Source organism: Oncorhynchus gorbuscha, linkage group LG02 (assembly GCF_021184085.1).
Source record: "Oncorhynchus gorbuscha isolate QuinsamMale2020 ecotype Even-year linkage group LG02, OgorEven_v1.0, whole genome shotgun sequence".
Classification (NCBI taxonomy): domain Eukaryota; kingdom Metazoa; phylum Chordata; class Actinopteri; order Salmoniformes; family Salmonidae; genus Oncorhynchus; species Oncorhynchus gorbuscha.
In genome coordinates, this window is record NC_060174.1 from 94,001,022 (window position 1) to 94,024,647 (window position 23,626).

At 40.8% G+C, this 23,626-nt stretch overlaps 1 protein-coding gene across 4 annotated transcripts; it reads left to right on the forward strand.

Annotated features, from left to right (window-relative positions):
* The first annotated feature begins 4,202 nt into the window (after positions 1 to 4,202).
* Positions 4,203 to 23,070, forward strand: smfn (small fragment nuclease). 4 transcript variants are annotated; one of them, XM_046327621.1, is made up of 8 exons: positions 4,203 to 4,538; positions 5,810 to 5,893; positions 6,097 to 6,174; positions 10,376 to 10,487; positions 10,928 to 11,036; positions 11,501 to 11,554; positions 15,697 to 15,835; positions 22,260 to 23,070. In XM_046327621.1, exons 1-7 carry the CDS (start codon positions 4,236 to 4,238, stop codon positions 15,821 to 15,823), a joined length of 867 nt encoding a protein of 288 aa, XP_046183577.1. In that variant the 5' UTR covers positions 4,203 to 4,235; the 3' UTR covers positions 15,824 to 15,835; positions 22,260 to 23,070. The 4 variants fall into 4 exon arrangements, with proteins under 4 accessions (XP_046183577.1, XP_046183568.1, XP_046183562.1 ...); XM_046327612.1 differs by lacking the exon at positions 22,260 to 23,070 and adding an exon at positions 15,936 to 16,320 and having other exon boundaries at positions 15,697 to 15,871; XM_046327606.1 differs by lacking the exon at positions 22,260 to 23,070 and adding an exon at positions 16,081 to 16,320.
* The last annotated feature ends 556 nt before the right edge of the window (positions 23,071 to 23,626 follow it).

A 23,626-nucleotide genomic window follows, 5' to 3' on the forward strand; every position in this document is an offset into this window, starting at 1 on the left:
TGCTTTTCCAAGGCCCTGGGTTATTACTTTTTAGACGCCCCCTGGGCAGTGATCTGTGTAAATTGAAAGCATGCTCTCACACTGAGAAGATAGTGTTGCCTGATGACTATAGGAAGATACACAAGTCCTCTCTAGCATACCCAACATGAGGCACATACTTGCATATATGAAGTGCAGATACCTGCGTATATCAAGGTACTCCATGTACAGATACACACACACACACACACACACACACACACACACACACACACACACACACACACACACACACACACACACACACACACACACACACACACACACACACACACACACACACACACACACACACACACACACACACACACACACACTGCCTCTGATAGCAGTTCAGGCCTGAGATAGAGAGAGTTTCCTCTCAGGCCTCAGGGCCAAAGTGTACACATAGGTCTACAGTACCTACATACAAATGATGAACAGAGCACATCACAAAATAAAAGCACATCAAATGCACCAAATAACACTAGTAACCTTAGCAAACCTCCCAAGGCTTGTCTGATTGGTTCACTTCTCATTTCGTCGTCCCTGTTTTTCTTTTTCCTCCGATTTCAAGCTTCGTCTTTCTAATGCAAAATTATCGTTACAGCAAAGCCAATTTTCTGTTGTCAGGGTCAAAAGAGCATAGGAAGAGAACAGTATGTCTTGAAAAAAATGAAGCACAATAAAATGACTTTCATACTGAGTCATAATCAAGTGTTCCTTTTCTAGCTTCTTCAGTCATGAAGTCAATCATGGAGTGAATTGGAGAGGAAGATAAACCGATTGTTATACGGATGCTTTCCAATATGCTTTCAGATAAAAACAACTGTCTAAATCTATGCTAAAGCTAAACCTGAATTTGAATTAAAACGTCAGTTTATTCCTCAGTACTCCCCTGATGTTTTCCTGACCACGTGACTTGACAAGGAAAAATATAATTTTATTTGTCACATGCACCGGATACAAAGACTATTATGGTTCAATAAAGTACCTACCAAAAGGGACACTGCAATACAGTAATTATAAACATTTGTTTACAGATCTTCCAACAATTTCTACACTTACAGCAATATGAAACATTAGCATTGCTCTTGCACCATCCAAAGGCTCAGTTTGGAACTATTCTTTGAAAAACATACAGCTACGATCAAGCTCTGGGGTGAAGTTTCTCCTAGGTACAGATCTAGGATCAGCTTCCCCTCGCCCAATCCTGAACTTTACCATTTGTGAGGAAAATGCAAAGCCTACCCAAGATCAGCAATAGGGGAAACTTACTCCTGCTCCTGTGACCAATACAGAATATGTGGCCATATCGTTACAGTACATAGGCCTATACATTTCTGGCTACTGGGTATTCTGAGGAGAATGAACCAGCTAGTACATTCGTAACTCAGACAAGATCTCCAGCCGAATCAAAATCAACTATGTCATGCAGAAAAAAGATAATATCCAAGTTTGAGTAGGACCTTCAATGAGTGCCATGCAACTGTACTAAGTCCATATTTGTTCAGCCTGTCTCAGCAGGACACTGAAGCAGCCTTTAGCACCTGTACAGCATATTAAATGTCCCAAAAGGCACACTTTTCTGTATATAGTGCACTTATTTTGACCAAGCCACCTTTTGTTTGGTGCCCAATAAATATGGGTCATATTCATTAGTGCACACCGTAGAGAAATGTTTTGAAACGGAAAACAAAAAATAGTGTTTCTTTTTGGAAAAGTGCTGGCATAGTCCCTCCTCGTTTTAGTCTGCTTTCTTCCATTTGGTGCCTAGTGAATAAGACCCAGATGTCCCTGGCCTTTTACACTGTTCACTCGCCAGGGCCAGCTGGTGCAATTTTCTGTCTCGCTGGTATCACAACCCATGTCCCATGGTCGCCTGGTCGGGCAGAAGAACATTGATACTGTCACATACGGCCAGTATCACTTCAGACATGGAGATGGCCCCAGAGTTCAACTGGTGTGAATTTATGTGCGTCCCAAATGGCACCCTATTTCCTATGTAACTTGGTCAAAAGTAGTGCACTAAATAGGAAATAGGGTGCCATTTCCAAGGCAGATGTTGACTCATACATCATTCTGTGCCCTAGAGTTCATTCACACCGTTGAAGAAGACAACTGCTTCTCCTCAGTCTGAATACAAATATGCCTATGGCAGTTTCTTCAACAGCAGCAATGTACATCAGGATCTGGTTTTTGTTTTTCTATGTTTTAGAATGTGAGAAACAGGGGGATTTGATTGTGTGAGCCCCACTGTGGATTCAACTTTGAAGAGTGTCTGCGGAAACTGCTTATTGTTATGTACTTGGCTAATACTGTTGTTTAGCCATCCAGCAAAGTGGATCAAACCTGTCGGCGTCTGCCGTAAGCTGTTTTGTGTGACGGCCCTCCTGTTTATCTGCACTGCACTTGGTTTTAGATATATATTTTAATTATATAAAATCTCTATATATTTTCAGAAAACCCTTTTTGGATGTTACCAAAATAGGTGACACACTTCCTCAATGCAACCATCATGTATTTTTCATCTTGGCAAGAAAATGTAGTGTTGTACATATACATATACGTATTTTATATACAATACATATTGAGCAATTCATGTAATTTTCTTAAATCACATTCAACTCAGTTTAGGAAAAAACATACATAACACAACAATATACATTTATTTCACATGTAGTGTTCCCTCTTGTTACAAACTATTTCCCCTTGTGCATATTGATTGCTTGTAATTACTTGTTTTTCTTGCACAATATTGTCATGTTCTTTCGTTTTAAATGGGATTTGTGGGTAGTGGGAGAAAGGGAGTGTAATGTCACAATCTGGGGCACAATAAGACGCTAAAGTTCTACACAACACGTCGAGCAGCACCCACCTCTCTCAAACCATGCCATTGCTTCGATATACAACCATTCAGTACAAACAATAGTTAATGCTATGCCTTGTAAATACCCTATTATTTGCTTATTTAAATCGGTGCAGTTGCTGAACATGAAAATAATTTCTCCATCTAAGTAGAAATACTTGGCAACAACATTTTAATTTTTTTATTAACAAGAAATCAATACATAAAGCACATGAGGGAACACAAGCATACATAGATTACAAACAATGGACAATTGAGCTAGGGGGTACAATATCACATTACAATTACACAAGGACCTTAAGGGACATGCATATACTTACAATTCTAACGGCTTTTTTGTAAGTAGAGCATTTAACCGTCTTAAAATACAGTTCAATTTCTTTTTGTAGGATACGAAAATGTGGTTTTCTGTTTGTAAATTTACATTTGTGTATTTGAAATTTGGCCAAAAGAATAATGAAATTAATTACATAAAAATTATTCCGCTTATTTCTATTGTATGTAAAGAATCCAAACAGTACATCTCTCCACAATAGTGTAAAATCTTCATAAATGTGTTCAATTATAAACCTACTGATGTCTTGCCACAGTTTTCTTACATGCATACAATGCCAAAAAAGATGCACAACTGTTTCTGGGTGGTCATTACAAAAGGAGCAATTTGAGTTGATGTTTTCCTTAAACTTCTTCATATAGTGGTTGGCAGGATAATATTTATGAATAATTTTAAAGGAAACTTCCTTAATTTTGTTAACAAGTAGGTATGTTTTTGGCAACATCCAAACTTTTTTCCAACAGATATTATCAATAAATCCATTCCAATAAGGCATGACATAAGGTATAGATACAACATCCTGCTGAAACAAGGATCGTATCGCTCTGTTGTTGAATGGCCCAAAAGAGAAACAAATCTTTCCTACTGATGAGTCAACAGGGTCAATAGAAGATGGGCTCTGAGGGTCAGGTCTTGACATGTTCCTGAATAACATAGCAACACCTGAGGGAATGGCATCTAAAACAATTGCAAAATCTTTAGGTGTTACAGGGACCGTGTAAAGTGATAAGAATTCTTTAGAACTGAGTAAAAGACCCTCTGCATTTACCAGTTGGCTCACCAATAGGATATTATTTCTGAACCAATATTCTAAAAACAGAGAGGTATTTTTATACAATATATCCCGATTATTCCATATATGATATCTGTGTGGAGAAAATTGTGTTTATAAATTAAGGACCATGACAAGAAAACCTGCCGTTTGGCAACAACATTCCATACACGCTTGAGATGTTGCTGACGCAATGGTTTTACGACAGTTTAACGACAGTTTTGACCGGAAGTTGATCCAGGATGCCGGCGTTCTTGTGCACTCGAGCATCGGCGTGGTCTTTCAGCTCGAAACTTCTTTGCAAGTTTGCGAATTTTTCTACTCTTCGCCCAAGCAGCAGTCAAAGGTTTTCAGCAAGTCGACATTTATTTTTGCAGTCAAGCACAAGTCTGAACTGCGCTATTTCTGAGCAAAGGAAAGGCCTAGTGCCAAGACGGATCGGACTGAATATTTTTGTACATAATATCTCCACATACCGCAAGAAAATGTCATCTTCGCGGTCAGACCCTGGCATGAGGCAGAGGATGGTGTGGGTAGACTTGGAGGTAACGTTAACGTGCCTTGCTAGCTAGAAGCTAGCAGTTGCAACGGGTTTGTTTATTACTGGTAGTTAGCTGTTAGCTAGGCTATAGCTAAGTTAGCTAAACAAAAACATACTAACGTTAGCTAGCTGTTCAGATAGAACATGGCCTGACATTGACAACTGTCATGAGGTAATTTGCGGCAAACAACTTTTGATAGCTAGCCAGCCAGCTATGGATACCTAACTAGTGTTAGTATAATTAACACCATGGTTTTAGCTAGTATACATCAAATGTCTGCTTCTCTCATATAATATTTTTTTGCAGACGTCATAGTTGTCTTTATTAACTTGCAAATTACTAAATCTGTTATACATGCGTTTTGCCACTAATCCATCACTCCCACTGCAGTGAGCTGTCAACCTAGTCATTATTTTGTCAGTGTAATGTAATGGTTTTCGAAGGCTGAGATTCAAATGCTGTACTGTATCTAAATAGCTAAACATACGTGCCATTTTAAGTGTCATGATTAACGTTAGTATCTAACGTAAACTCACTCACCTTTGTACATCTTGCTCCGTACAATTGACCTTATTTTAGCGCCCCAAAAACGTATTCCAGATCAACTGTAATTTCAATACCACTGTAAAGCACAATTTCTCCCCTTTCCAACAAAATAAATGACATAACCTAAACGCTGCCCGTTTCTGTATAATTCAAGCAGGCAATGAGCCCCGTCGGTCTTTAAAAAAATGGCGGGTGGGGAAGCGAAACTAATGCGTGATAGTGAGAAGGAGAGATGTTGTGTGGGAAAACTACTTTTTTTCACTCGTTCTGTCCAACTTATCACCTTATCCCTGTCCATTTCTTGTTTTTAAAGGATGGGAGAAGTGCTACACCTGGTGGACAGAAATTGTTGCTTTATGTGTGCTGTACATTATGACATGACACGTCACGATGTAACGGAGAGTCCATTTATAAAAAACTTTTCTCCAATACTATAGAGCCATTATCATGTCGATCAATGCTTGAATAGAAACCTAGTTCACACCCCCAATTTTGAAGTCAACACAGTGGCTACAGTCCCATTAGTTTTCTTTGTAGCCTCGTTTGAATGTTTACGTTAGCTTTTTAATTTTAAACATCTAATGATTCTCTTGCATGTTATGGGAAGCAAGAAAAGGCCAGAGCAGAATGATGGTGCATTTTCGGTGATGTAGTTGTTTACTATAGCATAGCATTTTGAATGGGAATGTTGTCTTTATGCATATTATTGTGTACATTCTTTTTTTCAGATGACAGGACTGGACATAGAGAAGGACCAGATCATTGAGATGGCGTGCCTCATAACAGATTCAGAATTAAATGTTTTAGCTGAGGTAATTCGCGTTCTGGCTGCCACCCAAATTCCTATTGCCTACTTAGTGGTCTATGTTTGACCAGAGCCTTAAGGGCCCTGGTCAAAAGTAGTGCACTACACAGGGAATAGGGTGCCATTTGGGATGCTAGACTGTCATTCAATTGGTTGCATTTAATTCCTCTGTACATTACGTGAAGAATGACGTGAAAGTTATGTTGACAGGGTCCCAATTTGATAATCAACACAACCGGTGAACTGCTGGATGGGATGGACAACTGGTGTAAAGAACATCATGGCAATGTAAGCAAAACTTGTGGAACTTTGTCTAGGTCCCGATCCTCTACCCTTTTCCTGAAATGTGAACGTTGACACTCCCTTGTCATGGATTTCAAAGCATAGCATTGGTGTAAATGTTGGCTGGAAGAAATTAGCACCACTGTAAAAATCCATGTTAGAAAATTTGCAAGTGAATGGAGAAAGATGGAGAATTGGGACTGCCTATGCCACCTCATTGCAAGTTGTCTCAGACAGACTAAAATGGTCAGATGCGTTTTGCTCTATGAACAAGATGCTGCACCAGCACAAATAAGTCTCCTAATTCAAAAGTAATCAGTTTAATTACTCAATACATAAACCAAGAAAGCTGAATAGTTAATACATTCATAATGAACATAGAGTTGAAGTTGGAAGTTTACATACACTTAGGTTTGAATCATTAACTCGTATTTTAACCACTCCACAAATGTCTTGTTAACAAACTATAGTTTTGGCAAGTCAGTTAGGACATCTACTTTGTGCATGATACAAGTAATTTTTCCAACAATTGTTTACAGACAGATTATTTCACTTATAATTCACTGTATCACAATTCCAGTGGGTCAGAAGTTCACATACACTATGTTGACTGTGCCTTTCAACCGCTTGGAAATTTCCAGAAAATGTTGTCTTGGCTTTAGAAGCTTCTGATAGGCTAATTGACATCAATTGGAGGTGTACATGTGGCTGTATTTCAAGGCCTACCTTCAAACTCGGTTCCTCTTTGCTTGACATCATGGGAAAATCTAAATAACATCATCCAAGTCCTCAAAGAAAATTGTAGACCTCCACAAGTCTGGTTCATCCTTGGCAGCAATTTCCAAACGCCTGAAGGTACCACGTCTGTGTTCTGTCTCCTAGAGATGAACTTACTTTGGTGCGAAAAGTGCAAATCAATCCCAGAACAACAGCAAAGGACCCTGTGAAGATGCTGGAGGAAACAGGTACAAAGTATCTATATCCACAGTAAAAATGAGTCCTATATCGACATAACCTGAAAGGCCGCTCAGCAAGGAAGAAGCCACTGTTCCAAAACCGCCATTAAAATAGCTAGACTACGGTTTGCAACTGCACATGGGGACAAAGATAGTACTTTTTGGAGAATTGTCCTCTGGTCTGATGAAACAAAAATAGAACTGTTTGGCCATAATGACCATCGTTATGTTTGGAGGAAAAACGGGGAGGCGTGCAAGCTGAAGAACACCTTCCCAACCGTGAAGCACAGTGGTGGCAGCATCATGTTGTGGGGGTGCACTTCACAAAATAGATGGCATCATGAGGAAGACACATTTTGTTGATATGTTGAAGCAACATCTCAAGACATCAGTCAAGAAGTTAAAGCTTGGTCCAAATGGACAATGACCCCAAGCATACTTCCAAAGTTGTGGCAAAATGGCTTAAGGAACAACAGACAATTTGTGGGCAGAACTAAAAAAGCGTGTGCAAGCAAGGAGGACTACAAACCTGACTCAGTTACACCAGCCCTGTCAGGAGGAATGGGCCAAAATTCACCCAACTCATTGTGGGAAGCTTGTGGAAGGCTACACAAAACATTTTACCCAAGTTAAACAATTTAAAGGCAATGCTACCAAATACTAATTGAGTGTATGTAAACTTCTGACCCACTGGAAATGTAATGAAAGCTGAAATAAATCATTCTCTCTTCTACTACTACTACTACTAACTGACCTAAGACAGGGAATTGGGGCGGCAGGGTAGCCTAGTGGTTAGAGCATTGGACTAGTAACCGGAAGGTTGCATGTTCAAATCCCCGAGCTGACAAGGTACAAATCTGTCGTTCTGCCCCTGAACAGGCAGTTAACCCACTGTTCCTAGGCCGTCATTGAAAATAAGAATTTGTTCTTAACTGACTTGCCTAGTTAAAAAAGTGTGAAGAACAGAGTTTAAATGTAGTTGTCTAAGGTGTATGTAAACTTCAGACTTCAACTGTAATAAATTATGTTCCATAAGTCTTTACTTAGTGACATTATCTTAGTGTCAACAACCACAATACCTGTATTGTGTGTAAATGAGTAATACATTTAATTTAATCAATTTAAAAAATGGATCCAAATTAATTCCGAATGCGTAAATACAGTGCATTCGGAAAGTATGCAGGCCCCTTGACTTTTCTCCAGAGATGTTTGAGTGCGGCCTCTGGCTGGGCCACTCAAGCACATTCAGACATGTCCTGAAATCACTCCTGTGTTGTCTTGGCTATGTGCTTGGGTCGTTGTCCTGTTGGAAGGTGAACCGTTGTCCCAGTCTGAGGTCCCGAGTGCTCTGGAGCAAGGATCTCCCTGTACTTTGCTTTGTTCATCTTTCCCTCGACCCTGACGAGTCACCCAGTACCTACTGCTGAAAAACATCCCCACAGCATGATACTACCACCACCATGCTTCACCGTAGGGGTGGTGCCATGATTCCTCCAGAAGTGACGCTTGTCATTCAGACCAAACAGTTACAATCTTGGTTTTCATCAGACCAGAGAATCTTGTTTCTCATGGTCTGAGAGACTTTAGGTGCTGTGTGGCAAACTCCAAGCGGGCTGTCATGTGCCTTTTTTTACTGAGGAGAAGCTTCTGTCTGGCCACTCTACCATAAAGGCCTGATTTAGTGGAGTGCTGCAAAGGCAGATTGACTATCAGGTTCTTGGTCAGTTCCCAGACCAATGCCTTTCTCCCCAGATTGCTCAGTTTGGCTGGGCGGCCAGCTCGGAAGAGCCTTGGTGGTTCCAAACTGCTTCCATTTTTAGAATGATGGAGGCCACCGTGTTCTTGGGGGCCTTCAATGCTGCAGACATTTTTTTGTTACCCTTCCCCAGATCTATCCTCAACACAATCCTGTCTCTGAGCTCCACGGACAATTCCTTCAACATCATGGCTTGGTTTTTGCTCTGACATGCGCTGTCAACTGTGGTACCTTATATAGACAGGTGTGTGCCCTTCCAAATAGCCACTCAGATTTTTTACAACCCAGTTTTCTTTTTTGCCTCTAACAAAACAAAAAACGGATGAGCATGCTTTGTAATGTTTCTAAAACAGTAAATGTATTACTAGTAAGAAGTTGTGGTATATTGTTTAATTTCATTTTTTGTTGCCAGTTTTTTTAAACTAAAATATCACACGAGACAAACATTTTCACTACTCCAGTAACGTGACTGTAGTCGGGTTTGTGCCAATGTGATTGAGTCTGACTAGTAGAAGCGTTGTCGTCTTCCCTAATAGTTGATGTGCAAACATAGAAAAACAACCTAGCTTGTGAACAAAACAATGTAAATAGCCAAGAAACACAAGGACAGAGTCTCACAGTAGAACTTCGTTTCAAGTAAATTAAACCAATTTCATGCCTGTGCGCAGTGCTTCTAAAAATGATTATTTCACTCAGCTCTTCACGTGCGCACAGCCCCCAGCCAGGCAGTGTTGCAGCACGAGTTGGAATAGGCTACAGGATTCGTAGTTATTTGACTTTGTGCGATTAATTTACCAGCTATGAAACAAAACTGCAGAAATACTTTTTTGAACTGCTGCAGCATTTATTTTACTATACGTTTAATCATACTTGACTATTTTTTTATTCGGAAATGCATGTGGAACCCTGACACCCACTGATGTGGCTGGTGAAATTGACATTTTTACCCACCAATGTCAAAATCTACCCTCAGGTGTTAATTTTAAGCCCTGGTCTAGATTATGTTGTCATTATGCTCAGCACTTATGACCAGTTGTCTACTCTTAGACGCTTTGTGGATACGGCTCAGCTCTGACTCAAGCAATTCCAGAACCCTTCAAATTGAGAACAGCTCATCCATATTTTATGCTGTCATCTAGCCAGCTACATTGTGTATTAAATTGCCTAGTAAATATTTGCTTCAGTCTTTGTTTCCTTGCTCTCAATTTGCTTTGAGCAATAATTAGTAGGATTATGAGCTGGGATCTTATCAATAAATAAAATTCACAACTTTGTAGGTTTCACAAGGAGAGCATGTGTTGAGCTATTTTATAATGTTCTATAATAATGTTGCATAATCACCTTCTGGTGTAAAAACCATTTAAAAAATGAGAATAGGCATTGGTCTGAAGCTGAAAAAGCACCGCAATGCCTATTCCACTTTTTCAGATTCAGAAAAAAACACATTTTTTGGTTTTAATAGTGTATACTTACCCCTGTGCATTCTGTTTCCCAGTCTGGGTTGACACAGGCAGTGAGGGACAGTAAGATCTCGCTGCAGCAGGCCGAGTACGAGTTCCTCTCTTTCATCAGACAGCACACCCCACCTGGCCACTGTCCCCTTGCAGGTGAGTGGCCCTCTTTCTTCACTGGACTATAAACGAGAGAATACCGTCATTAAAACACTGTACTTTTCAGTAGAAAACAATCTGAAAACGGTGAAACGGGGAGTTTCCCTGGGTGCCAGATCTGTTTGGGTTGTCATGCAGACTCTTTGTCACTCGTTGTCATGCCAAACATGTTTGACTTGACAATAAGCAATGGAGTTGGCAGGAGCACAAACAGTTCTAGGACAAAGCTAGGTGTTTTTGGTACCACCTTGTTTAGAATGTTTTTAACACTGTTACCATTTTATTTTGTCACTTTGCAAAATTTAACTTATCCTTTGCCATGCAAAGGTCCTCCTATGCCACTGAGTGGAAAATATACATTTTTCTTGCTGAGGAAGCATTGTAGCACTTTCGGCACATCCAAAACTGAATGACTGATGCTTTCTTTTTCCCTGCAGGGAACTCTGTGCATGCGGACAAGAAGTTCCTGGACAAGTACATGCCCCAGTTCATGCACCATCTCCACTACAGGATCATCGACGTGAGCACGATCAAGGAGCTCTGCAGGTGTGTGTCGATAAGGCATAGGTACTTCACCTGTTTACCCAAGTCAGTCAGTATGTCTTCAGAGAGAGTGGTCAGTCCAATGTGTCTCTGGCTCAGTCAACTCAGATGGATAGAGAACAGGCCTTAAGTTAGCTGAAGTTTGTAATGGCTGTTTAAAGAGAGCTGAACCATGAACTACAGTTTCTCCCAGCCCATAGACTACGTTGTAAAATAGTGAACTACTCCTTTAATGACTATTTATCCATTTTCACATGCCTTGATGTGAACTGTGGTATTCATGCATTTTGTTAATTTAGCAGATTCTCTTCTGCTTAGCAACTTCTAAAGGCAAATTACCTATTCAATGCCTTACTTCATAAATGTATGAAACAACAGTGTCTTCAAACAGACAAATATTGCTGTTATGTGATGTCATTTCTGAGAAGGAGCAGAGTTTAATTTGTGTATGTGTCCCGCTACTCAAGACGGTGGTTTCCAGAAGAATACAAGCTCGCACCACAGAAGAAAGCGTCTCACAGGCAAGTCTGACAGAAGTGTTTTAAGAGTCAAGCTCAAAGTACCATGGTCATGTTAGAAATGTCTGGCCTTTAACAGATGTCTATGAGCTGTGCCATGTTATACGCAAAGTGAACAGTCCAGTAAGAGCATTGGATCAAGTAGATATTGATGCATATAAGTGTTACTGTTGTATGAATCTCCCAAATGGGGACTGAGGTTCGATTCCCATGCCCAGCCTTTCCATTGTTTTTCCCACCTGCCTGTAATCCCGCTCTTTTTTTCCAGAACTGTCAATACATTTATAAAATACCCTTAAATACAGTGCCTTCAGGAAAGTATTCACACCCCTGGACTTTTTTCATATTTTGTTGTCTTACAGCCTGAATTGAAAATGGATGATATTGAGATATGTTGTCACTGGCCTACACACACTACCCCATAATGTCAATGGAATTATGCTTTTACATTTACATTTAAGTCATTTAGCAGACGCTCTTATCCAGAGCGACTTAATTTAGACTTTTATTTATTAAAAATGAAAAGCTAAAATGTCTTAGTAAGTATTCAACCCCTTTGTTATGGCAGGACTAAATAAGTTCAGGAGTAAACATTTGCTTAACCTCTTGGTCCTACCTGGCAAGCAGGCGTCCCATCTAGACATCTGGAAATGCAAATGCGCTACGCTAAATGCTAATAGTACTAGTTAAAATTCAAACGTTCATTAAAATACACATGCAGGGTATTGAATTAAAGCTACACTCGTTGTGAATCCAGGCAACAAGTCAGATTTTTAAAATGCTTTTCGGCGAAAGCATGAGAAGCTATTATCTGATAGCATGTAACACCCCAAAAGACCCGCAGGGGACGTAAACAAAATAATTAGCATAGTCGTCGCTACACAAACCGCACAAATAAAATATAAAACATTCATTACCTTTGACCATCTTCTTTGTTGGCACTCCTAGATGTCCCATAATCACTATTGGATCTTTTTTTTGATTAAAAAAGTTGACGATAAACTTTCACAAAACACTTCGAAATACTTTTGTAAGGTATTAGGTATTATTAAATGTTAATAAGCGATCAAATTGATCACGAGGCGAAGTATATTCTTTAGCTGTCCGTCTGGAAAAAATGTCCGGGTAATTCTCAACCAAAATATCCGGTCGGAGACCGGAGGAAATGCGTTGCCTTGCGTCTTTTTGACCAAGAAACAACGCCTAGACAAATGACAAGACTCTAGACAACGTGTGGAAGCTGTAGGTATTGCAACCTTAGCCCCATTGAATGTGGTTCACCTTTATCAATGGGTTCAAGTCACGCATGGATATATATTTCCATTTTCAGTGATCAGATTTTCCTGCGCTTTTCGATGAAACGCACGTTCTGTTAGTCACAGCCGTGATTTAACCAGTTTTATAAACGTCTGAGTGTTTTGTATCCACACATACTAATCATATGCATATACTATATTCCTGGCATGAGTAGCAGGGCGCTGAAATGTTGCGCGATTTTTAACAGAATGTTAGAAAAGGTAGGGGGTAGGATTAACAGGTTAATAACCTCTTTGGGAAAGGCGTGCCGCTAGCGGGACACCTCGACATCATCCGGCGAAATTCAAACTACAGTATTAGAAATATTTAACTTTCATAAAATAGATCAAGATAAAGCTTAACTTCTTGTTAATCCAGCCACAGTGTCAGAATTCAAAAAGGCTTTACAGCGAAAGCAAACCATGTGACTATCTGAGGACAGCGCCCCCGCATACAAACACATGAAAAACATATTTCAACCAGGCAGGTGCGACACGAAAGTCAGAAATAGCGATGTAATAAATGCCTTACCTTTAATCTTCTTCTGTTGGCACTCCAAAAGGTCCCAGTTACATCACAAATCATAATTTTGTTCGATAATGTCCTTTATATCCATAAAAACTCAGTTTAGCTGGCACGCTTCAGTCAATAATCCACCCAGTTTCCCTCCCTCAAAATGCATACAAAATGAATCCCAAACGTTACTAATAAACTTTTCCAAACAAGTCAAACAATGTTTATAATCAAACCTCAGGTACCCTAATATGTAAATAAACAATAAAATTTAAGAAGGAGAATCGTTAGTCTTTACCGGAGAAAAATACCAAAGACCACGCTCTCTTCCACGCGCTTGGAAAACACTACAGCCAAAATGGGAGCCACCTAGAAAAACTACAATTTCTGGCTCATTTTTCTAAAAACCAGCCTGAAACTCTAAAGACTTGACATCTAGTGGAAGCCCTAGTAACTGCAATCTGGGAGGACTTCACCTTACAGTAAAAGTGATAGCCATTGTAAATAGTTGTGGGATGGTTTGTCCTTTGGGTTTTGCCTGCCATATCAGTTCTGTTATACTAACAGACATCAGTTTAACAGTTTTGGAGTCTTTAGAGTTTTCTATCCAAACCTACCAATTATATATGCATAGCCTAGCTTCTGGGCCTGAGTAACCGGCACTTTACTTTGGGCACGGTTTTCATCCGGATGTCAAAATACTGCCCCCTATCCCAAACAAGTTTTAAGAACAAATTCTCATTTACAATGGCAGCTTACTCCAGCCAAACTCGGACAAAGCAGTGGCCAATTGTGCTCCACCCTATGGGACTCCCAATCACGGCCAGATGTGATACAGTACCAGTCAAAAGTTTGGACACCTACTCATTCAATGGGTTTTCTACATTGTAGAAAAATAGGGAAAACAACAAAAATATGAAATAGTCATGTAATAATTTTTTCAAAGAGTGTTGAACAAATCAAAATATATTTTAGTTTTTCATTTCAGCCACCCTTTGTGCAAAGCTCTTATCAAGGCAGTCTTTGCATTCTCTCAACCAGCTTCACCTGAAATTATTTTCCAACAGTCTTGAAGGCGTTCCCACATGCTGAGCACTTGTTGGCCTCTTTTACTTTACTCTGCGGTCCAACTCATTCCAAACCATCTCAAATTGGTTGAGGTCGGGTGATTGTGGAGGCCAGGTCAACTGATGCAGCACTCAGTCACTCTCCTTAGTCAAATAGACCTTACACAGCCTGGAGGTGTGTTGTTTCATTGTCCTGTTGAAAAACAAATGATTGTCCCACTAAGCGCAAACCAGATGGGATGGCGTATCGCTGCAGAATGCTGTGGTAGCCATGCTGGTTGTGTGCCTTGAATTCTAAATAAATCACCAACAAAGCACCATCACACCTCCTTCCTCCATGCTTCATGGTGGGAACTACACATGCGGAGATCATCCATTCACCCACTTTGCGTCTCACAAAGACACGGCGGTTGGAACCAAAAATCTCAAATTTGGACTCATCAGACCAAAGAACAGATTTCCACCAGTCTTATTATTGGTGGCCTTTTAGTAGTGGTTTCTTTGCAGCAATTCAACCATGAAGGCCTGATTCACGCAGTCTCCTCTGAACAGTTGATGCTGAGATGTGTCTGTTACTTGAACTCTGGTGCATTTATTTTGGCTTCAATTTCTGAGGCTGGTAACTCTAATGAACTCTGCGTCTTCCTTTCCTGTGGCAGTCCTCATGAGAGCTAGTTTCATCATAGCACTTGATTTCTTTTTACGACTGCACTTGGAGAAACTTTAAAAGTTCTTGAAATGTTCCGCATTGACTGAGCCTTCATGTCTGTAAGTAATGATGGACTGTTTCTTTTTGCTGTTCTTGCCATAATAATGATGGACTGTATACCACCCCTACCTTTTCACAACACAACTTTCTCAATTTTGCTGTTCCAGGTGACTACCTCATGAAGCTGGTTGAGAGAATGCCAATTGTACAAAGCTGTCTTTTAAAAATGTTTTAACTTTTATTTAACTAGACATCAAGGCAAAGGGTGGCTACTTGGAAGAATCTCAAACAAATTAAATGTATTTCATTTTTAACACTTTTTGGTACTACATGATTCCATATGTCTATTTCATAGTTTTGATGTCTTCACTATTATTATGCAATGTAGGTGTCAACTTTTGACTGGTACTGAATATTCTCTATGTATACATCTGTGTGTACATACAGTGTAGAGTTAAAGTCATGGAGAATATACCCAAAATAGAACCGCTTACAATGATTATACAGATTGTGTATGAGTTCTAAAGTGCCATCTTGTATAATCATCTTTCCCTTTCTAGAGCACTGGGCGATATTCAGGAGAGCATCAAGGAACTGCACTTCTACAGAGCGCATGTTTTCAAATCGCAAACAGAGGAAAAGAAGCGCAAGATATTGCAAAATTGCGACAGCAACAAAAGTGTTTGAGGGGGTTCCAAGGTGGGTGTTGAGGTTAAGAGATGGAGTAAGAGGTATTGCCTGAGTCCCAAATGGCACCCTAATTCCTTGTCAAAAGTAGTGTACGACATGGGGAATAGGGTGCCATTTGTGCGCAGCCAAGGTTTTAGATTCTGAAAATAAATACAATTTGCACCGCTGAATTTGAACTTTAATCTCCAGTCTGCCAAGAAAACTGTGATCATTGTTTTCTGATTCACACCTGTCTTTCCTCAATCTGTTTTTAGTTCCTATTTGCATTTGGCTGCAAAGGCATCTTGGTTTCCAGGTTCAACATGGACATTTCCTTGTTTGGAAAAAAGCTGCTTTGCACTTGTTTTGGCTTTTTATGGGGATTTTAGTCGTTGACAAAATCACAATCTAAAATGTGTCCTTTCAGTTATGTTGCCAATATTATCTGGAATTGATTCATCATTTTCATATTTTATCAGATTATACCAGAAACAATAAACTCCATTTTCTTTGAACCATCTTGTGCAAATTTCTGGCATGTCTAAATTTGATGTACTGATTCTAACACTAGATGGCAGTTTGTGCTTATATAAGGGATACCAATATTAAGAAATCTGACACACAAATAGACAGTAGTGTGTACTGTCTATCCACTCAGTCATTGTCTGACTATGCCAGTTGGTGTATGGTGACTTTTCCTCTAGACACTGATCTTGAGTCAAATTGGGTCATTTTCCCCACTTGTGTAAATTTAGAATTGGGCAAGGGAAGCTAATCCTAGATCTGAACCTAAGGGAAATGTCACCCTGGTGACTGGAAAAACTGCTTAGACTGACCACAAAACACACAACTGATAGTTAACCTAAGCCCCTGAGGTGACAACAGGGTCTTTTTTAGAAGGGTGCAACATATAACATTGCAGATAGAAATGCTATGAATAGAGTTGAACCGATTCCTTGTCAGAGCAGAGCCACTCATTCTTTACACAATGTATTTCTATCTGAGCGTAGCCCTTGTTTTAGCAGATCGTCTCGGTTCAATTGAAGAGCAAAATGTTGTCTACTACTTTTTGTATCTGAAGGTTTTCAAAGGTCATTTGATCTTTGTGCATTTTTAGCTTGCAGTTGTTGAAGGGTGGGTGTGTTTTGTAAAATACTACTTGAGACAGGGTTTCCATGATCTACTTTGTGAAAAACAACACATCAAAAATGTCAAGACTTCAGTAAACAACTGTATCATCGAGCGAATGACCTTGGCCAGTAACACATTTCTGCTGAGGTTCAGAGCGATGGCATATGATTGTCAACTCCCAATCTCCTCCGTGTTATTTTCTGCATGTGTCTCAAAGGGCTTTTATTAGGATTAAGATAACACTCTGCTTCAAGGCAAGACTTACAGCACTCTGTACAGCGACGTGACACCTCTTAAGCTACACCGTAGGTTACACACCAACCAACTCTTAACATCCAGCTGCTTCCTCTTTGGGCTAGATAATTATTCAGGAACTGTTAGAAGGCCGAAAGTATGATCATCATAGCAATATTTGAAACAACTTCTCTCGAACAAATTCTGTGCGAATTTGAAATGTAACCAAATGCAGTTCCCAATGGTTGATCTGTGTGTGTGCTTTGCTACGTGCAGTGTGGAGTTAATGGCCTGTCTTATAGTGTTTCTCTAACCTTACCTCCCTCCTTCTCTGGGACTGCCAGCCAGGTGGATAACTCCAGGCCTTTTTTTTTACACCCCTGCTTGACCTCTGCTTTTTTTAAACCCACTGAGACCTTGGGAGAATCATTTTTTTAAACACAGGCCATGACCCAAATCTGTCTAGCCTACTCCTTACTAAGACTACAGAAATCTAATGTGATTTGTCACATCCTTCTTAAACAATCGGTGTAGTATAGTAACAGTGAAATCCCTACTTAAGGGCCCTTCCCAGCAATGTAGAGAGAAATATAGAACAAATAACACAAGAAATAAATGCTTTGTTCACTGCGGCAGGTAGGTTACCGGTTAAGAGCATTGTGCCAGTAACCACAGGGTTGCTGGTTTGAGTCCCTGAGCCAAGTAGGTGAAAAATGTCTGTGCCCTTGAGCAAGGCACTTAACCCTAATTGCTCCTGTAAGTCGCTTTGCATAAAAGCACTGTCAACTTTCTTTTCTTCGGCAATCTTAGTGTAAATATTTGTATGAACAAGATTCAACAACTGAAACACTGAACAAGTTCCACAGACATGTAACTAACATAAATGGAATAATGTGTCCCTGAACAAAGGTGGGGCGGGGGTGGGGTCAAAATCAAAAGTAACAGTTAGTATCTGGTATGGCCACCAGCTGCATTAGTACTGCAGTGCATCTCCTCATGGACTTCGCTGGCCATGGCAGAGCACTGACATTCCTGTCTTGCAGGAAATCATGCACAGAACGAGCAGTGTGGCTGGTGGCATTGTCATGCTGGAGGGTCATGTCAGGATGAGCCTGCAGGAAGGATACCACATGCGGGAGGAGGATGTCTTCCCTTTAACGCACAGCGTTGAGATTGCCTGCAATGACCACAAGCTCAGTCCGATGCTGCTGTGACACACCGCCCCAGACCATGATGTCCCCTCCACCTCCAAATAGATCCCGCCTCGGTGTAACGCTCATTTCTTTGACGATAAACGCAAATCCGACCATCACCCCTTATGAGACAAAACGGCGACTCGTCGGTGAAGAGCACTTTTGCCAGTCGTGTCTGTTCCAGCGATGGTGGGTTTGTGCCCATAGGTGATGTCTGGTGAGGACCTGCCTTACAACAGGCCTACAAGCCCTCAGTCCAGCCTCTCTCAACCTATTGCGGACAGTCTGAGCACCGATGAAGGGATTGTGCATTCCTGGTGTAACTCTGGCAGTGCTTGTTTCCATCCTGTACCTGTCCCGCAGGTGTAATGTTCGGATATACCGATCCTGTGCAGGTGTTGTTACACGTGGTCTGTCACTGCGAGGACGATCAGCTGTCTGTCCTGTCTCCCTGTAGGGCTGTCTTAGGCGTCTCACAGTACGGACATTGCGATTTATTGCCCTGGCCTCATCTGCAGTCCTCATACCTCCTTGCAGCATGCCTAAGGCACGTTCACACAGAGGAGCAGGGACCCTGGGCATCTTTCTTTTGGTGTTTTTCAGAGTCAGTAGAAAGGCCTCTTTAGTGTCCTAAGGTTTCATAACTGAACTTAATTGCTTACCGTCTAAGCTGTTAGTGTCTTAACGACCGTTCCACATGTGGTTCATTAATTATGGTTAATTGAACAAGCATGGGAAACAGTATTTAAACCCTTTACTATGAAGATCTGTGAAGTTACTTGGATTTTTATTAATTTTCTTTGAAAGAGGGTCCTGAAAAAGGGACACTTTTATTTATTTTACATTTCACACTATAAAATGTTCTAGATTTGTGTCATCAAAAAGTACTATTTAGAACGCAAGTATTGGTATTCGGACACCACCATGTTTTGAAAAGGAGGCGAGAAATGACGTGTTACCTTGCATCAAAGTATCTGGCTGCCCCACTAACCCCACTTTGATTCAAGTGTCCTCGTTCCTGTTCAGAGGCTTCTTATACGGGACAGACAAACAATCAGCAGATAAACACCACATCCCAAAGGCACCCTATATTCCCTTTGGGCTCCCGAGCGGCGCAGTGGTCTAAGGCAATGCATCTCAGTGCTAGAGGCGTCACTACAGACACCCTGGTTCGATTCAAGGCTGTATCACAACCCGCTGTGATTGGGAGTCCCATAGGCTGTGCACAATTGGCCCAGTGTCATTCGGGTTAGGGATTACCCTGGGGTAGGCCGTCATTGTAAATAAGAATTTGTTCTTAACCGACTTGCCTAGTTATTATTTTTTTAAAGTTAACCTTTATTTAACCAGGAAGGGCTCATTGAGATTAAAATATATTTTTCAAGAGCGCCCTGGCCAAGATAGACAGCACCAAGTCATTACAAAAAAATTACAGACAGACAACATGAAAAACTACAAGTAATCTAGTAAAAACCATTGAATTCACAAGAGTATAAAACAGCAAATTAAAAACATTGACAGGTCAGGGAATCAGCCTCAAAATCCTCCATCAGTGATTTAAAAACACCAATCGGGACAAGTTCTTCCAGTTTAAAAGTATTTTGTAAGGTGTTCCAAGACGATGGCGCAGATTACATAAAAGCCCTTTTACCAAATTCAGTTAGGACATTTGGAACAGTTAGCAGGATAAAGTCCAGCGAACGAAGAGAGTACCCACCACATTTCTGAACAATAAAAATGCACAAATAAAAAGGTAATAACCCCAAAATGGCTTTGTAAATAAAAGTATACCAGTGACTTAGCCTTTGAGTGACTAGAGAAGGCCAGCCAACCCTGGTATACAAAGTGCAGAGGTGCGTAAGGGTTTTGCAGTTTTCAAAAATCTCAAAGTGCCATGGTAAAGAGTGTCAATTGATCTCAAACACTGAGCGGAAGCATTCATATATAAAATATCCCCATAGTCTAGTAAAGGCATAAATATAGCTGATACTAGCCTCCTGGCTTCAAAAGAAAAACAGGCCTAATTCCTAAAATAAACTGTAAAGTTAAATAAATGAGTGGGAATGCATTCCTTTTGACCAGGGCACTATGACAGGAATAGGGTGCCACTGTACAGTAAGCATGTCCTGCAGGTATACTGGTGCAGACCATTGGGAGGTTGGGTTGGTTTGAGGCATATGATGGGCTGTATACTGGGGGGACTGTTTATGTGAGTCTCTAGCTTTGAACAATCCTTACTTGATTTCACACAGCCTGTCTGTTTGAGAAGCAGCAGAAGCCTAAGAGTGAGCTTTTGAGGGAGGGAATGTGCATGTGAGGGATTGTGTATGCCAGTGAGTGTGTTTCTCATGTGTACTAGTGTGGGTTTACAGTTTGTGCGTACACTCTTGAGTCTTACTCTTCCTGAGTAAGTGTGTCTCTTGCCACTTCGGCGCTGATTCATCCCCTCACTTCCTTCGCTCAACTGTCCGTGCCCCCGGAGAGGTAACACCTGTGCACTCTTTTCCTCAAGTACAAATCGATGAAGGGGCAATCTCACCGCCTTGGAGGGCATGCGGTGTGAGTGTGACGTGCTTCAGCTCTCTGGGATTCAAACTAATCTGACCTGGCAGGTCAGAGAGAGGAGGAGAAGAAAGATAAACATCTGACCTGGCTTCACAAGGAGAAGGGTGCGTCCGAAGTAGCCTCCTTTTATATTGCACTACTTTTTACCAGATCCCATAGGGCTTCTGTCAAAAATAGTGCACTACACTATATATTCAAACGTATGTGTACACCCCTTCAAATTAGTGGGTTCAGCAATTTCAGCTACACCGGTTGCTGACAGGTGTATAAAATCGAGGACACAGCCATGAAATCTCCAAACATTGGCAGTAGAATCTCCTTACTGAAGAGCTCAGTGTCTTTTAAAATGGACCATCATAGGATGCCATCTTTTCCAACAAGTCAGTTCGTCAAATATCTGCCCTGCTAGCTTTGCCACGGTTAACTGTAAGTGCTGTTAATTTGAAATGGAAATGTCTAGGAGCATCAACGGCTCAGCTGCGGAGTGGTAGACTATACAAGTTCACAGAACGGGACTGCCGAATGCTGAAGCGCACAATGCGTAAAAATTGTCTGTCCTCGGTTGCAACACTCGCTATCGAGTTCCAAACTGACTCGAAGCAATGTCGGCACAACTGTTAATCGGGAGCTTCATGAAAAGGGTATCCATGGCCGAGTAGCTGCACACAAGCCAAAGAACACCATGCGCAATGCCAAGTGTGGGCTGGAGTGGTGTAAAGCTCGCCGCCATTAGACTCTGGAGCAGTGGAAATGCGATCTCTGGAGTGATGAATCCTGCTTCACCATCTGGCAGTCTGACGGACGAGTCTGGGTTTGGCGGATGCCAGGAAAATGCTACCTGCCCGAATGCATAGTGCTAACTGTAATGTTTGGTGGAAGATGAATAATGGTCTTGGGCTGTTTTTCTTGGTTCGGGCTAGACCCCTTAGTTCCAGTGAGGGGAAATCTAAACGCTTCCACATACAGTAACATTCTATGCTGTTCTGTGCTTCCAACTTTGTGGCATTAGTTTGGGGAAGGCCCTTTCCAGTTTTCAGCATGACAGTGCCCAACCTCACTAATGCTCTTGTGGCTGAATGAAAGCAATTTCCCGCAGAAATGTTCCCACATCTAGTGGAAAGCCTTCACAGAATAGTGGAGGCTATTTATAGCAGCAAAGGGGGGCACAACTCTATATTAATGCCCGTGATTTTGGAATGAGATGTTCGACGATCAGGTGTCCACATACTTTTGGTCATGTAGTGTATATAGGGAATGGGGTACAATTTCTGACGTTGACAGAGACGTGCCTTAGCCTGTCTTTCCGTTAACTTCCTTTTTGTTCCTTCCAGACATGTGACCCACCTGTCACTCATCACGTAACCTTGATGAGACAAGCGTGAGGCGTTTTACCCTGCACCTGTTCTGGACCATGTGAGCTGTCAATTTTACTGCAATGGCACACAGCTAAGAGGGATGGACAAAAAATATACTTACTAGGAACACTCTTTGGGTCATACATTGTCATATTTACATCCTTATGCTGCATACTCTATCTCTTAGAGTATAAAGGAAAGCAGACCATTATATTGTCACTTGCTCTGAGTATGTATGTTGTAATGTTTTTTCTTGCATCTGTCAGAATTAAACCACTCACTCAAGAAAGTCGGTATCCATGCGCGACCTCCCCTTCTATACAGGCCCAATGCTAAATCAACCCCCAAGCCCTACACATTATTCACTTGTAGAGATCCCATGGACTTTTCCCAGATTTTGTTGTTACAGCCTGAATTTAAAATGTATTACATTTAGATTGTCACTGGCCTACACACAATAACCGATAATGTGAAAATAGAATTATGTTTACAAATGTAATCAATTAAAAGCTGAAATGTTTTTAGTCAATAAGTATTCAACCCCTTTGTTATATAAATAAAAATGTGCTTAAAAGTCACATTAGTTGCATGGAATAATAGTGTTTAGCATTATTTTTGAATGACTACCTCATCTCTGTACCCCACACATACAGTTAAATGTAAGGTCCCTCAGTTGAGCAGAGCATTTCAAACGCAGTTTCAACCACAAAGACCAGGGATGTTTTTCAATGCCTTCCAAAGAAGGGTACCTATTGGTAGATGGGTCAAAATAAAAAAGCAGATGTTGAATATCCCTTTGATCATGGTGATTTATTAATTACGCTTTGAAAGTCACTACAAAGATACAGGCTTCCAACTCAGCTGCTGGAGAGGAAGGAAACCACTCAGGGATTGCACCATGAGGCCAATGGTGACTCTTTAAAGCAGTTAAGAGTTTAATGACTATGATAAGAGAACTGTGGATGGATCAACAAAATTGTAGTTATTCCACATTACTAACCTAAATGACAGAGTGAAAAGGAAGCCTGTCAGAATAAAAAATATTCCAAAACATGCATCCTGTTTGCAATGAGGCACTAAAGGAAAACTGCAAAAAATGTGGCCAAGAAATTAACTTTATGTAATGAATACAAAGCGTTATGTTTGGGGCAGAACTAACACAACACCTTACTGAGTTCCACTCTTCATATTTTCAAGCTTGATGGTGGCTTCATCATGTTATGGGTATGCTAAGACTAGGGAGTTAAGACTGAGATTAGGATACAAAATAAAAGGAATAGAGCTAAGCACCTTCCAACTGACACAGAGACCAAGTAACCTTTGAGCATGACAATAACCTAAAA